The sequence below is a fragment of the Struthio camelus genome, chromosome 6 (genome assembly GCF_040807025.1).
Source record: "Struthio camelus isolate bStrCam1 chromosome 6, bStrCam1.hap1, whole genome shotgun sequence".
In the NCBI taxonomy this organism is placed as follows: domain Eukaryota; kingdom Metazoa; phylum Chordata; class Aves; order Struthioniformes; family Struthionidae; genus Struthio; species Struthio camelus.
Window position 1 is genome coordinate 10,721,953 of NC_090947.1, and position 17,014 is coordinate 10,738,966.

The following is a 17,014-nucleotide window of genomic DNA, read 5'->3' on the forward strand; positions in this document are numbered from 1 at the left end:
GATTTGTAATGCACAAAACATTGTACGAAAGGTGCTCAGCTTGAACGTCAGCTTAAATGCTTTGCCTCTCTGTCCAAACCTCTCGCCCATATTTGGGCTTCTGAAACGTCATTGCATGTCATGCCAACAGGACATTAAAAAAGAATGAAAAAAATAAAAGAAATGCCATAGAATCTCTTATTTAAACAGGTCATTAATTCCTGACACTGATTTCCAAACACATTTCCTGGAACAGGAAATCACTCTCAGTTGCTTGTTATATCCTGCCCTTAAATATGGGGAACAGGCCATTCCTTCTATACCTACTACATACTTCCAAATGGGATAGTATACCCTGCCTTTTAAAACAGAGCGTTTCAGTAAGATGAAGAGAGAAAATACAGGAGACACGCTCCAAGGGAATGCTGGAGAGCAGACTAGATTAAATCTGGCAGAGCTTTACTCCTTCTCTTCGCCTACCAAATGAAGCAATTCAAGTAACTCCATGCAGGTTTAAGCTAATGTCAGACTGGTCTAGGATAGCCAAGGTGCATGTTTTCTGCCCTGCTGCCTCTACTGCAAGCAACAACGGCCAGCAGGGCAGACAGCTAGATATAACCTTAAATCACTGCAACAAAATATGTCAGAGCTCACCTGCCACAGCCTTAAATACGTGGCTGCTTTGCCTAGCCTTTACAGACGTTTTCTTTCTCTGCCTTCAAGCAGCTCTCAAATCCCAGTGCCACTGTGCTCAGCCTCCGAAGAACACCTGCCACCTTTCAGCTTGTACTGCTTTCTGGGGTGTTTGGCTCAGAAAACATTTCCAGCTAGACAGGCCTTGGGGCAAAGCTGCTAAACTCTTCATTTTGTGCAGCATTTTGCATGGGTGGGATTGCCTGCATCTCAAGCATCAGAGACTCATGAGACCAAGACTGTGCCTTGCCCCTGATGCAAAACTTGGCAATTACCATCTGGTACTATTTAAACTTCAGCCTTAGAAATTGTATCAGAAATAGAAGAAACATCCTCCCCACCAAACAGAACAAAAAATTTCCTCTGCAAATACCACCCAGTGGGGAAAAATGGAGCTTATAAAAGTATAAATGTTGCCAGGCAGATGTGATTTGTGAAAGCACACCAGCAGTGAGCTCTATCCGAGCGGAGCAGACTGTGACAGCCGTTCCACTGTTTTTGACATCTGCAGATACAACTTACCTTTGGCAATAGGGAACAGATAATATTCCACAGGGAACAGCTCAGAATAATCTAGTGCTGGCGGGGTTTCTCATCTGTAGGCTTATGGCTGAAGAGTCTCTCGCACCCCTAAAATGACATACTTCCTCATCTGCCCACTGCAACTATCTCCGCTTTGTCCCCAAACAATAGAAATATCCCAGGTCTAACCACTTTGACCCTTGCCAATGCCTCTCAAATCCTTACCTGCTTCTGCCGTCATCCACTGCACCTTGTGGTAACCCAGTACTTCCTTTCCTTGGCTAATTTCTTCCCAATGTACTGTAACTAACTTTTCCAAGTCCCACAAAGGAACCAAAAAAAGCCTCTGCCACATTTTTATTGCACTGCTCTCTTCCTTTTTACAAGCCAGGCGATCCTACGTTTGTGGGCTCTTTGAGCCACAGTACAACAACACCAGGCAACAGATAAATGGATACATGACCCTACTGCTCATAAACTTGTTATCAGCCCTACTGAGTGTGACTATACACATTCAGAGTACGGTCACTGAGGAAACTTTCACCGTTAACAGAGCAACGGGAATTTACAATTTTGTCACTCAAATATGTTCATAAAGTACATCATTGGTGGAGTATGGATTTTTTTTTTTTTTTTTTTTTAAATTAAGGATCGTTTACTTATCTCCAGATAGTTTGGTCAAAATCTCCCTGCTACAAAAGACTGACATGTAAGGTCCAGGAGGAACAAAGCAATTACAGCTTTAGAGCCAACTCCAAAATGTAAGATTCAAAAACTAAGTACATAACGAGATTGTAGCAGCCCACACCATGTGCTTATCTTCTGCATACCCACTTCCTCTACCAAATTAAAGCTCAGTAATCCCATTTAAAAATATCTATCCCACGTGTAATATATTACACCATCTTGTCTGCAGCCTTCCACATGCCCGAGGTGAACACAAAAACAGCAGAATCAGAGAGAGACATCCCTCATTCCACGTTTGGCTTTCACTGATGCTATCGTACAGAGATGCCACCAGAGAATCACAAATGAATGCTGGGATCAACATAACTTAAAAATACATCAGAAAATGAAGTATTTTTGTGTTATAAGGGCTGACAAAACTGCAAGAGAGTGAGACCTCACAATCCAAATATTTCAGACAGGAATTATTCCAGTCTTCATTGAGATTTTAAATAGCAGCAGAAAAAATTCTCTCTCAGGTCAAACGCCAAACATTAGCGTGTACGTGACTGATGGTTATAGATCCTTGGTGCCCTGTAATAAAGTATCTGACAGAACAAACCAGAGACCTATCTCCATATATCCAAAATTCAAAAGCTTTTGTCCTCAAATCCATTTCAGTTGTGCCTAAAGCTCTGCCCTCATGGTTGTGAAATGACTACAGATAGCATGAGGCTCAGATACTTGTCTTCACTATCTCAAGATTATTATTTTCTATTGGCTGTAGCGTAGTGTTTAAGGATAAATACAATAATTAAAAAACAAATGCATAAACATAACCAGCGTCAAGAGTATTTAGGACACATTAATAAGTGTCCTCCCAGCTACCCTTTAAGCTTCCTGTGTCATTCTAAACGAACACATTCAGTACAACAGTGTAAAGTATAATTAATACAGAGCTACTGTTTTTCCAGTATTGTCTTACGCCTCTCTAAAGAGTCATATCCAGAAATGGTATACACCATCATTAAGTATTTCCTAGCTTTCTTAAGTCTGAGATTAGCCACTTCAGGCTGGTAGGTGCCACTGAATAAATTTAATGGTATCTGAGGTCTTTAACATCCTTTCCTTTAAATATAAACATATATAAGTACAGATACAATCAGACATTCACACTACTCTCCCTTTACAGAGCACAGCCCCTCTGCTGTCTCCTGGTCATGCTTATCTCAACCACAGAACAGAGCAGTTGCCTCTGCATTCTCCCTTCTGCTTGGCTAATGCAGCCTGATTCCCTGAGGGTCATCACACAGGAAACAGCGATCTGCCTGAAAGCCCTTGGCTGCAGAGCTGGAAATAGGATGCAGGAAATACATGTAGAATCAGTGAGACATTTTAAGTTTGGACTCCTATAAAAAAAGAGGTTTATGCTCCCCCATTGCATGTCAGCTCCACCTTGACAATTTCTGAAACAACTGTTATTACAACTGAGAAAGGAGCAGATGTCTTAGAGATATTATAGCCTTACAAGACTGCTTGAAAATGGATAGCCAGGCATGGAAGTTGGAAAGTATGCAAGGCTGCATCAGGAACTCAGTTATGTTATTTAGCATCACAGAATCCATACCTGAGAGACTATGAACCTATGTGGCTCATAACCATAGTTATGTTCCTAAAGATCAAAGGGACAGAGAGAGGAGAGTGGGATATGAGAAGAAGGACAGTCCTTAGCACCTGAGCGGGGTTCCCCAGAAACTTATCTCCCATCCTTCTCGGATTTCTGCCAAGGGCAGGAACTGTTCTAAGCAGGTACCACAGTTGGACCATGATGTCCAATCTGTGAGACAACAAAACAGTTAGGTGGCAGTAGGTCTTGAGCCTTGTTCTGGTCTACCACATGTTGTCTGGCCTTGCTGTACTCTCCTCTTCTTGAGCAGGGATGGTGCTACTACCAATACCACACAGGGAGTGTCTGTGCTTCCCCTCTCCTCCCACTGGCTAGCTCACGTCCTTCTCAGCACCTGAGCAAAGCCAGGCTTCTACATATGTGTGCTCCATGGGGGTCTGTGGTTTCATGCTGGGGAGTACATGATGCATGTGATGGATCCTCAAGTCGCTTGTGCTGCTGAGACCATCTGACAGTTACTACTAGGGTTATCATCCCAGAGAAATGTAAATGCAAGAGTCAGCAGACTCTGCAGAATATACTTTGGGCTGAGAACAATCCAAAACAGGTCATATTCATATTTAGATCATTAACATTATCCTGCATCTGAGCAACAGAAATCAAATTTCAAAAAGATCCAAACAAAATGCAAATTCTGGCACTTTCAGAATCGGCCTTTACAGAGCAAATACCATTCAAGTTTAAGTGCAGTGTAAGTGGCACTACACTGCAGTGAAACCAATCAGTGATGCTGGGGCTTTAGCTCACAAAGGTAGAAAACTCATGAGAACAGCTGAACCCAGAAGGCTGCAAAATACATGCTTGTATTTGTAATAATAACAGGTAAAATGTGTAACATTTTCTCGATCTTTCTTGTACTTCTGAGCAATTGGTGCAAGAAGAAACTTGGCCTAATGCATGTTTACTGAAATATCGAGGCTTAGAAATTAGTTTTCATTTTATTAATGCTTCAGGCTAAATTCACAGAATCACAGAATCACAGAATCGTTTAGGTTGGAAGGGACCTCTGGAGATCATCTCGTCCAACCTCCCTGCTCAAGCAGGGTCACCTAGAGCATATTGCCCAGGATCACATCCAGACGGGTTTTGAATATCTCCAGCGAAGGAGACTCCACCACCCCTCTGGGCAACCTGTTCCAATGCTCTGTCACCCTCACAGTGAAGAAGTTTTTTCTCAGGTTCAGATGGAACTTCCTGTGGTTCAGTTTCTGCCCATTGCCTCTTGTCCTGTTGCTGGGCACCACGGAGAAGAGGCTGGCCCCATCCTCTTGACACTCCCCCTTCAGATACTTGTACACGTTGATGAGATCCCCTCTCAATCTTCTCTTCTCCAGGCTGAACAGGCCCAGCTCTTGCAGTCTTTCTTCATAGGAGAGATGCTCCAGCCCTCTAATCATCTTGGTAGCCCTCCGCTGGACTCTCTCCAGGAGTGCCATGTCTCTCTTGTACTGGGGAGCCCAGAACTGGACACAGTACTCCAGGTGAGGCCTCACCAGGGCTGAATAGAGGGGCAGGATCACCTCCCTCGACCTGCTGGCAACACTCTGCCTAATGCACCCTAGGAAATTCTACAGCAAACTCTGCCATCTCCTTGCATTTTTCCACTGCAAAATTTTGGTCTCTGCTCTTGCCGTATTTGTAATAAAACAAACGAACTCTGTCATGCGAAATACCTGAATCACAACACTGACAAAAGGCCAGCTCTGCATTAATTACAGTAAATTATCAGAACTAAGAATCAGGCAACAGAAGGGCACATGTGCAAGTTCAATATAGAACAAGATACCCACATTAAGGAACAGATGGGTACTAGTACAAAGTAGGTATTTTCTAACTGCTGTAATGGCTATATACAGGCACCTATACATACTCAGGCATGCTACTTCCAACTAAGTTGTTCTGTGACGCTTTCACCCCTGTGATCCACAAATTTATATGTGTACCCAATATTTTGTTGCCTGCCAGAGAGCCATCACAATATCATTAACAGTCACCGGAAGACGTTTCAGCTTCCCCTGTTTGTGTATCTTCTTACTGGAGTAGAGTTTGTTTTCCTTCTAATGGTATATACATATATTGCATAGCTACATATGTACATTCTTACACCAGCCGTCATCTTCTGTACTTACGTAGTTAGTAAACTATAACTTGCTTCAAGGATGTATAAAGCTCTTCTCCTTCCTTTGATGGTTATTTGGCTTCCAACCATAAAAAGGAGATCTTTGGTGCATGACCTTATAGTCTACATCTGTGCTTTAAAATATTCACAATACTAATATCCAAACAGGCTAATTTTCTGTGGCTTATTACTATTCCTCAACTTAGTCCAGAGGATGGCCATCAACTACTCTGTAGCGGCAACGAGCTTAGGGTGAGTGACCCCCCCCAACCTCTGCATGTTGGGCTATAACAAGCCCAACATGCTATAACAAAGCTGCAGCAAGCCCTTAGACCTATGAGGTTCTCCATCCTGTTCATTTTCTCCTCTCTATCACTTCAATCACACTGAATTGTGTTTAAATTAAATCGTGGGGGTTCAAATGATGTTACGGACTAAAAAAAAAAATATTATGTCACACTATCAGCAAAAACAGAGATAATGCTAGAAGGTAGCTCAATCTCCTGTTCCCTGTCTTGGTTCAGAAAAGATAGTAAGGATAGTGGAATGTTCAAACTTCATAAACTCATAGAATAGCCTATTACAGAAAACCGAGTCAAGTGTTTGCTAAATAATGGACACCAAAAGAATAGCTAACCCTGAAAGTTTTAAGAACGCATTCTAGTCAGTTCAGTCATAGTTCAGTGGGTAGAAACAATGCATATAATCACCACATTTTATGAATTAATCGTATTTTAAAATAAAATAAGCACAACTACTTTAAAAATAAATAGCACTGTAAACACTGAAAAACCCTCAAAGCACATACAACACTATAATGTTTCTTGAACAGAAACTGAGAATTCAGATCCTGAAAACACTGTGAGATTTTTGGAAAGAAGTCTTTGTTACATAGTCCTGGGCCTTTCTAAATAAGGTTATTTACATAATATAAGAGCTTTCCTAATGAACAGTCAAATGACTTAGGAGCAACCTTTGAAAATTCCTCCCATCCTCTTTGCCATACTGATTAGTAGATAGTCCTTAGTAAACAGTCAAGAAAAGTGACTTCTTTTCAGGCCAGCCCCTCTCTAAAGCTGCACAGCTGTATGCTGTTTGAAGCAGAGTGACAGGAATCTGAAGCAGACAGTTCCCTTCCTCAGTTCTTCACAATTTACGTTACATCACATATTTGTGCTCCTTAATTCATTTGGTTTTATGTCCCTGCTCAGATACATGGTCTTGGATTTCTGCTTGCCCCCAACAGCTATCAACTATACCACTGAAAAGGATGTGGGTGGTGGAATACAGATTTAGTTCAAAACTGAGGCAATAGCGCTTTCCCATGCTCTTCTTTCCGACCTATACAATCTACGTCATCTTTTGCCGAAGGAGGAAACAACCATCAACGGAGCTGAAACACTATGCCACGTTCGGAAGCTATGATAAACCACAAAAAACACCAAAAAAGCTAAACTGCAATAAGCTGGGAAGTCTACCAACAATTTTTTGTTTCAGAGTAGGAAAGTATCAATCCATCAAAATGGGAACTTTTTCAAAGAATGAGGAGTCACTTTCTGTAAGTCCACCCTACAAATGTTTATTTAATCAAAGTGAAGCAGCTCAGATGGAAGCCCCAGGAGTCCAGCAACAGGGAAATACCTCCAGCATATAGATACTGAAGATCAACGCCTGTTCCAAACCAGTTTCCTGCCCCCTCGAAGTGTGCTTTAACACCTGGGCCATTCTTGGAAACAGGAAGGAGAAGGGAAGTTTCTCTAGTTATTTTTCATCTTAGCCTCAAAACATACCTAATTAAATAGCTTCCTAGAACCTGTCAAGAGCCAGTAAAGGCATTTTCCTACTCTGAGGATTCAAAGCCAAGGATCCCAGCACCACTCCATCAATACCACAGCTGCCCGTGACTGCTCAGGGTAAAGTAGCAACTCATGTGGCTCCTTGAGCCCTCCGCTTCAGGGACTGAACCCCGTGGCTCTATACTGTCCCTGCTCCGCAACAGCGAGTTGCAAGTGGATCACACACTCTTGACATTGTTTAGGTCTGACAGCCTGCCTTCTGCTGGCTGGCATCCTAAAGGAGCATCTGAAGAGCCTAACTCTGTGATTCAGCATAAACTAAAGGTGTCTGGGATTACTACATCCATCTCACTAGCAGAGCCAAGTACAGTTCAGAATAGCTGGATTCAGCTACAGGGACAATAAAATGGTCCTCTCTGATATGCAGGAAGGAGGGATGGCGGATTTGGAAAGAGAATTTCCTTCAGTATTTCAGAAAGAAGCAGACTGAGGAAACTCACTTTCCACAGCAGTGGCTGCCAAAACAAACATTAGTCTTGCTCTTCCTCAAGCGTCTGAAGGAATCTTGCCAAACATACTGAAAAGGAGCAGTGAAATATTAAAATACAATCTACCAAAATTACACATTTTCATGAACCCCCTGCAAAAAAGTTAATTTTTAATTTTTACAAATTGTGTATTATCTTTTAAGTCATTCTTGGCAGGTGCTGGAGTCACTAAAAATCATTTACATTGGCTTTGATTTTAGCTTAGAATGACATGCCAAGAGACAGTGTACATGAATTTGTTTCTGCGGTTGCCCAAACGTGGACTGCTAGAAGAGCGTGGTATGAGAACAATAATGCCAAATTATCTAATATAGTAGGATACTTTGCCTCAATCACAGTGGTTTCTCTAAAAAGAGAAAATAGAGGGACAAAAGTGAATGTCAGGAAGGGTTCACATTTATACTTGTTTTAGACATTCAAAAATATAATTATCATAAAGAATCAAGCTTCAACCAGGAACCAAGCTACATTAGAGTAAATTCCTATATCCTCAGAATAAATCTTAAATTCAAAGAAGTCCTAGAGCTATTCACATTTTCAGCTTCTTTTGTATTGTGTTGTGGGTCTGCACTGTCTTTCTCTCTCCAGTTCCTATCTCTTTGAAGATGCAATTTCCTAGTTAGATGTGCAGGGCAGATTCTCAGCAAATACAAGCTGAAGCAATTCCTTTGAATTCAAAGAGCTATGTGGATTGACACCTGCTGGCCGCTGGGCCCAAAGGCCAGCACAGCAGAGCTACCCAGCAGAGCTCACCACCATAGCCACAGAAATGCAAAGAAAGGATCCTCCAGGCAGCAGCATTTTGAAGGCAGCTGCCGGAGCCACCCCAGCTGAGCCTGCAAGGAAGCACTGCACTCATAACAAGTGGCAAGTTTTTGACTAAACTTTGGGAAAGAAGGACTTTGATGAATACTGATAAAGCCAGATACTCTAACTAGAAGCAAGAAAGACCTAAAGAAGTCTTATGTAGCTAGGCCTCGGGTCACTAAAATGTGTTCAAAGCATATGTAAACATACTTCATGATTCAGTGAGATTATGCATATGCTTAAAGGTAAGTACTTACTTGATTTAAAGATGCCAGAGCAGTTTGAACCTTGCAAAACTGAGCACTGAAGTTAAAAGCAGCCATTCATTTTCTGAGTCACCCCATATAGGTCCTTTCAAACAGATGCAAATTTTCCCTTGCACAGTATTTTAAGGGAAATAGATACATATATTAAGAAAAACACTAAACATTTCCTAGACATTCCTCTATTAAAATGACCTGATGTATACTCATGATAAACAGATGCAGCCTCAGCAGTGTTCCAAAGTTAACGATATCCACAGAGTCACAAAATATACCGAATCCCTATATTTAAAACAAATGCTGGCCTTCCTCTCCTTCCCCACCCTCCTATCCTCAAGGAAAACCTTGCACTGGTTTCCTGTGTTAACAAAAGACATTCCTGGAAACAACAACAACAAAGCATTAAACAAGCTAACCTATAATTACTGTTCATACAGTCCTTCAACCTACTTTCTCTTACCCATTAAAATAAGTGATTATTACAGTATTTACTGACTTCAAACTGCATTTCTTCATAGAAGCAAAACAAGAAACCAATTATCCTTTCCAGCAGCAACCCACATTACCCAGGTTTTGCCGTTCACAGGGATGTCAAAATTAATTGTAAAAGTACAATCAATCAATGCTGACTGTGCACTGCCAAAAAGATGCAAAGGCACCATAGCCAGTCTTCTCCCATCCCGCCAATAGTCAGCAGACAATCCCAGAAAACCTCCTTGCTTCTAGAGGTCAAAAGCATGTAAAGTGCTGCCTGGCAGCGTAAGCCGGAAACACTTCAAAGAAAACAGTGGAATGCTTTATTCTCTGGGTATTTTTCTCCCAGACATGTATGACCAGTTACACTGCAAAACACTGGGATACATACACTAAAGCATTTCTCAGCTTGTCTATTTTTACCCATTCAACAGAGGTGATCTTTGGCATGCCACAATCCCTGAGTTCATAAAAACTGTGGCACATTACCAACCTTTACTTTGCACCCAGCCAGAAGGACTATTTGAACAACTCTTTTTAGGATAAGGTAACACTTATTTTGTTCCGCAGAATCTAGAATGAGGGTCTCACTGTTCAAAAGCATCAAATTAAGCTCTAGCAATGCCCTACATACGGTAAAGGTCAGTGTACTAAAGTGCACCTTAACCACATTTCTTGGGTACCAAACACAGAGACCAGTACTTTTCAGACAAGAAATGCCTGAAAAAGCAGGTTTTATATGGGGACTTCACAACTGCCCTACCTGCTAAGTCTCCATTGCCACCTCTGTTTATTAGGAATGTTACAACAGCACTCAGAAGCTCCTGTGTGTTGCGCAGAAGCCTAGTCAAAGAAACTGTGCCAGTTCACAGAGTTAATATGCTAAGCAAGCTAAATTTTCAGCATCTCAGCTTGATCTAGCCAACCTGAAAGCAGTAAGAGCTGACACACAATAAATTGAGCTGGCTGGGAATTTTCCAATCAAATAGGGTTTTTGTTGGGAGAAAAAAAAAGTTATTTCATCACAGCTTAAACATTTCTCAGAAACATCTGCTGATGTTTTTAATCCAAAAAACAGAATGAACTCCCTATGAGCCAGTTATCCCCATAGAGCCCAAACCATGGCAAACTGTGGGATGAGTTAAGTTCAGCTTATCAAAGACGGAAGTTATAGTGGTTAGTGCAGTCAGAGAAGAACTGCTCACTGTGTGGATTGTCAAATAAGGCCCTATGTTAGTCACACCTTTCCCTTATTTATCTAGGGGCACCTCAAGTAAAGACAAAGGCAATTCTTAAGCAGCTGATCTATTTTTGAACATCTGACTATTTTCATGAAACCTTGCATAAGATTAGCACCTTCATTCACAAAGAGCAGTTACAGCAGTCATTCTGAAAGACTTCTCTCTGCAGCAAAACCACACAGTCAGAACTGCCACAAATTCACATCCCTAATTTAGCCACATACCAAAACACGCAGAGCTGGCCCTGCAGACAGCAGATGTGAGCTGCGATTACATTCTGCGGTTAACATAGAGCTATACCGCTGGCATCCACAGATCCAAGGATTTTGGCTGATGAGAAGCTGGCTTTGTAGTTGCTCAATATTTGGACTTCCCTCTCCAACAATGAAAAATAAGACCCACATATAAGAAGCAATTTACTCAGGATGAGATTCTGCTCCATTAGCTATCTTCCTTAAACATGCAGAATTCCCAATAATATTGACATAGGGAGAAAATTTTACCCATCCTGCATTTTCCAGGGGTTCTGCTCATTAGCTGAGAATGGACAGTCTAGCCACCTTGCTTGCAATCAGAGCACAGCAAACAGGGAGTGCTTGGGCTCTTTTCCCTCTTCTTAAACTGTCGGAACTGAGCATTTAGAGGAAAGATACAAGGAGTCTTTCACCACCTTATCTCCACATATGCCCTGCTGTTGGGCAGGGCACAAATTACAGCCTTAGTGCTCCATTCTAGCAGAACACACACTCCATCCTACTGCCCTCAGAGAAGGTGTTTGCACCTCAGCCACAGAGGATAAGAATACCTGCAATTCTTTCAACCTCCTCCAAAGAGGGAACAAAAGTGCAAGCTACCACCGCTCAAGAAAAACTGTACCTTCTGCAACATAAACCTTCTCAGAACACATTGGAAAGGTGCAACTCTGCCCTGCCTTCAGTGTATGCTGCTTCTTAATGAGTATGTTCGCTCTTCCCAGTTGTTTAAGGAAACTTTCATTCAAACCAGTGTTTCAATTCGTAATTGCTCGTGACTTCACTAGCACCTTTAATGAAGACATTCAAGTTGCGCTGCGTGTCGAGCGCTTACTGTGCGACCATCCAAACCCTGTAACGTCACATCTCTCCTGGAAATGGATGACATACCAGCTGACAAATCCAGTAACAGACTAAGATGGCCACCTCAAACTCTTACACTGAAAGCTCTCATGCAGCTATATATTCGCTTTAGCCTTTGTGATGCTTTTCACAAAGGAAAAACATATACACGCACTGGCTATCTTTTAATAGCAGCCTGAAGGATCCTCAGAACTGGAAAACCAAGAACTGGGGCATAAAACTCCTAGCACAATTTTTAAATACTACCCTGAAAAACTTTTCCTGAAGTCCTGAAAGACAGGGTTCACTGGGCTAAATTAAGTCATGCTAACTTATAGCATCTGAGGATGAAAGGTATCTGCAGCACTGAGTCTCACCCAAGCTGTTCAAAGACACACAGAGAAGCGTGTCCTGAACACTCTTCTTCTCTGGCTCTCATACATCTGGATGCATCTGCAAGATTCAGGCTCAGATACAAGAGTGTACAAAAATAAAGCCTATCCTGCTTTAAGGCTAGTGTGTAGCTGTAAGAAGTGTACAGTAGTAGTTATTTCTGTTTAAAGACCATCTGAGACCTTGCTGTGGGTGCCATGAAGGCAGTAGGTATTTTGGAAGAATCTAGGAAACTGGAAAATAAATGTTATTGAGAGGGATGAGAAAATGCCTGGAGGTTGAACTGGGAACAGCACATCTAGGTATCCTACTACAGATCTGAGAACAAAGTACTTGCAGCCTGACACCAATTAAAATCCCAGCCTAGCTTTTAGCATGTGGAAGTCTGAGTTTTGCAGTTAAAAAAGAAAACCAGTAACATACAGAAGCCAAAAGAAGTCTCCAGCACGTGCACATGTCTCAGATGGGAACAAAACGTTCCAGCAATTCATTCCCTTACCTCAGCATAGTCCTCAGCAAACACTGAGTCCTACGGTAGAGGAGAAAACAGGACTTCCTGTTCTTCTGATGCTGCTTGGGAGCAAGACAAGAATGATAGCTCAACCTGCCCCGACATACCAGCTAGCTGCACAACTTGTGTGCGCGTGCACGGTGGAGGACTGCATTATCAAGAGGCAGCCACACTGCAAAATGCCAAGTCTCTACTCAAAGAGTTGTACAAACCCTGTTGCTACAGAACCCTGTTACGCATCCTTCCCCCAAGCTTCAACCCTAGTGATGCTACCAGCTCAGAATCTTGTCCACAGGGTTTCTTGCAAGGACAGTTCTTTATCATTCTGTGGGCCATACTGACCTACCTACTACTGCCATTCCAGGTATGTGATCTGGTTCACAAACTTAGCCCTTCACTAACTAGCCAGGAACATCTTTCCTATTTTCAGGGCCACAAGCTATTATTCTGATATGGAAGACCAAACATAGCTGAAAAATTACCATTGTTTCACCAAGACGGTTGAAAGCCAGCACCGCTCTTTGAGAAATTCCTGTGCTATATAACATTTCTGGTGAGTGTGGAGATGCTTCCAAGGTATCCTGCTCTCTAGGCAGGCCATCTGTTTCTGACAGCTCAAGGTCTGGTCAGAAACCGACCAGAGGATTCATTTAGTTGTAGTAAATAGAGGTCATAGCCAGATGAGTAATATTTCACCACATACTTGGCCACACTCAGTATCTGCAGATGTGTAAGAACCACTTTGGGCATATTTTTGTTTCTTCTTTCCTTTGAGGAAATTACATAGTCCATAGCTACTGAATTTAAAGTGTTAAATTATAAACTAACAAGAGATTGTTTCTATAAGGCCACTTTCTATAAACACTCCATCATAAATAGAAACTGTTTAAAAAATTTTTCAAGGAAAAAAAAAATCCCTAAGAAATGCTGTTACTGCTCTACACTGAAGAAATACGGTGTGTGCAATCAAGGGCATGGGCAAATGAGCCCTTCCTCTGCTTCATATAATAATGTCTGAGTGTTTCACAAAAGATTGCATAATCTATTTATCCTCCCAATAGCGACGCTCAAGCGCAGGAGAGGAGTACTGTTATCTCATTCTACTGATGCAAAATTGAGGTACTAAGTGATTCATCAAAGATCTCTCACAAAGCTATTGATAGGGAACAGAATCCAGATGTCCAAAGTTGCAAGTAAAATAAAGAACCTTAAAGACATTTGAAAAGTGGTCATCTCCATTAGAATTACACAGAAGGATGAGGTCATTTGCCCTCTACTTGTTAGACTCAGGCTTGGAACAGACTGCAGCTCATGTTTCCTAATATGCTGGACAGAGAGAGACCAACTACTTTCAGACATAATAGCAAAAGGAATGCTTGATATGTTTAAACAAATGCTTTCTTCAAAACAAAAGAAGTGACAAAAAAACACTGGGTTCAGGCCACCTCTGGACTGTGGTGATTACAGAGACCCACTTTCTCAGCATTTTATTCCATAGCCTTACCTAATTCATTTTTCTATCATTCTATGGAGCTATCATTTCCCATAGTCCTCTGAACTTCATCTTGGGCTCTACTTTGTGGGAGACAAACTCAGAATATCAAATCAACAGAATTTTCAGTTACAATCCATGATATGCCTTCACAGCAGTTTAAACAACCAAAAAGGAACGGGGGGACACAGTAGGACAGTATAGTAAGAACTGATCAACTTAATGACACAGAAGCAGAAGCTAAGGAAAAGGAATTTATCCAGAATGGTGAAAGATACAGTCCACAGGCAAAATAGGAATCAAAGTAACTCTCAAGATGTTCAAATAAGCTGCACTGCTATGGTGAAAGGACCCTTCCAAAATTCCTGGCTTGTTGTACTGATGGAACGTATTTAAAAAAAAAAAAAAAAAAAAAAAAAAAAAACACGCACAAAAAAACCCAAAAGTACCTTCCCATTTATTATCCATCACATACATGCGCAACGTGAAAGAAAACACAATTATCCACTAATCTCTTTGGTCTTTGTAAGATGACAAAGATGCAGGATAAGGAATTTGGAAAGCACTATTTTCTCAATTGTTGCATTTGTCACTTTTTCCTGCAATCACTGTAGCATGTGACACTGATCAGCTTTAGCAAGACAGCTCAGCAATGAGCTCTGTTGTAAAGGAAAGGTTGAAAGTGTGACTTACGAGTTTCCAAGCTTACTTCGTCACATGCCAGTCACATAATGATTAGCAAAGAGAAATATAAAAGTTCTCACCACTGTAAATGACTCCAGTTTCTGTTCTTATTTTTCTATCCTCTCCAAGAGGCGATATCTCCTGCAAAGACAACTGGAAGTGAGAAAGAACATTATTAGTCACTTTACTTTTCTGCTTTCTCCCTATAGGAGACCTTTGGGGGGAGGAGGGAGGGAGGAAAAAACCCTCATTCCCTTACTGCTATGGCCAACATGCAGGAGTGCTGACAGATGCCCTTACCAATCTTTACAGAGCTTGTATTCACCGCCATATAAGCTTAGGCAATTGCCTGAGCCTTGCTGTTAGCCCCGTTCCTGATCACACATGAATACTCCCAGCTAAAATAAACTTGATTTTAAAATGAACTCAGATTTTAAACTCAAACTAGCCAGCACATTGGGACAATCAGAAGAATAAACTGTAAGTGATGCTATCTGCTTTACTCACTAATGCTAGTGGGCTGTAGGTGCAACAATCACAACTAACTCACTAGTTACTAATCTAGTCCCTGTGCACCAGTGCAGTTTCACTGTGTGGTCATTCTCCTCTACCAAAATTATCTCAAGAACGCTAACTCAGTGGGAGCAAAGCAAGTCCAAAGATTCACATCAGCAGTTTGCCTACAGACCAAGGCCTTTGCCAATCGGAGAACAGATGTTCAGAGGAATTCTCCCCAAAGTTAAACACATACAACCACAGACAGCTGTGCGTCCATTTACGTCTTGTCCATACACAGATGAATAGAAACCAGTTTCCTGATTTCATGGGCAGAAAAAAACCCATAATAGGTAGTTTTGTCCTTCCTTCTGCAGTTACAAGGACAGGGCAGTCATGAACTAGCCTGGGATGTAACCATATATGCCAGAGAGGGATTATTCCTTTCTAGTTACCACTTGGGTGAGTCATACACTGGTCCTGGTTTGCTGAGGAACAAGATCTGCTCAGCAGTTCCTCAACTAGCCCTAAAAGTATAACGTGACATTTCTGTACATCCTGTCTGCTGAAATCAGCCTCTGTTAAGCCAGTATAGCTGGTTTGTCTTTGCAGACCAATTTCAACTTCTGTATTACAAAACACTCACTCTTCAGTATAGACAAGAAACAGGTGACTTCTGTCTTACTTCACTCAATTTATCCATATGGAAACTACATCTTCTGCCAAAGACCACAGTGAACTTTTGGACAACACAAGTCCTATCAGAGTTGCAGCTTTTATTTTAAAATAAGATGGAAAGTTCTCAGTTACTTCTGCATCTGAAACAGCCCGGTGTTCCCTGAAGCACTTCACCTAGCAAAGGCTCTCGCAACACAGGCTCTCACAACTTATGTCCCAAAGTCTCTTGCAATCTAAACACGCTTCTCTGGATGGCTTGCTCAATCACAGCTACGTTCAAAATCAAAGGGATGAATGAAGCAATTTAAAATCTGACGCTTTGATGAAGCAATACAAGTATGCATGTTAGAAAACACTTCTGGGCTGTTGGAATCCACACAACAGGTGCAGATCCATGAGCTGAATAGAAGGGCTGGAAACCTGGAGAGGAAGCGTGCCCACTTCCATGCCATTTGGGTAGCATACCCTTCAAAGAAACGCAGGGAAGGGCTGAGAACAAGACTGTGCACCCCTTTCATCTAGTGAGCACCTGGATTGAGACTGTAAGAGAATAAGACTCTTCATGGTTAATACCTTCCCATTTCCAAAATACGGAGCTCTATCTCTTTCCAGAAACGTTCATAGTCTGCACTGGTGATTTTCAGGACCATGCACACTACTGCAATGAGGTACCTTAGCGATTCTGTTATTCTTCCTGTAAAACACACTACCTTCCAAACCCCAATTTTTATCTCCCCCAATCTAAGCTGTGGGAGAGATTCCTCTCCAACTTCAGTAGAAAATTAAAATTTGAAAGTCAAATGCGGAGGGGTCTACAACTTCAAAAAATAAATGTTTTCTTTCTGCTTAGTGAGTTTTTTTGATGACTTCTG

At 41.6% G+C, this 17,014-nt stretch overlaps 1 protein-coding gene across 14 annotated transcripts in view; it reads right to left on the reverse strand.

Moving 5' to 3' along the window:
* The window catches only part of SPATS2L (spermatogenesis associated serine rich 2 like), a 137,964-nt gene that overhangs the window by 49,048 nt on the left and 71,902 nt on the right, over window positions 1-17,014 (reverse strand). For 9 of the 14 annotated variants that reach the window (XM_068948201.1, XM_068948204.1, XM_068948207.1 and 6 more), the window contains exon 2: window positions 15,050-15,122. The exons of 3 other annotated variants lie outside the window; for them this stretch is intronic. Coding sequence is in view for 1 of the 11 variants with exons in the window: in XM_068948199.1 (XP_068804300.1) it covers window positions 15,050-15,122 (73 nt within the window). In the remaining 10 variants the exon portion in view is untranslated. The remainder of the gene's footprint in view (window positions 1-15,049; window positions 15,123-17,014) is intronic. 2 more of the 14 variants (XM_068948205.1, XM_068948210.1) reach the window with 1 other exon arrangement.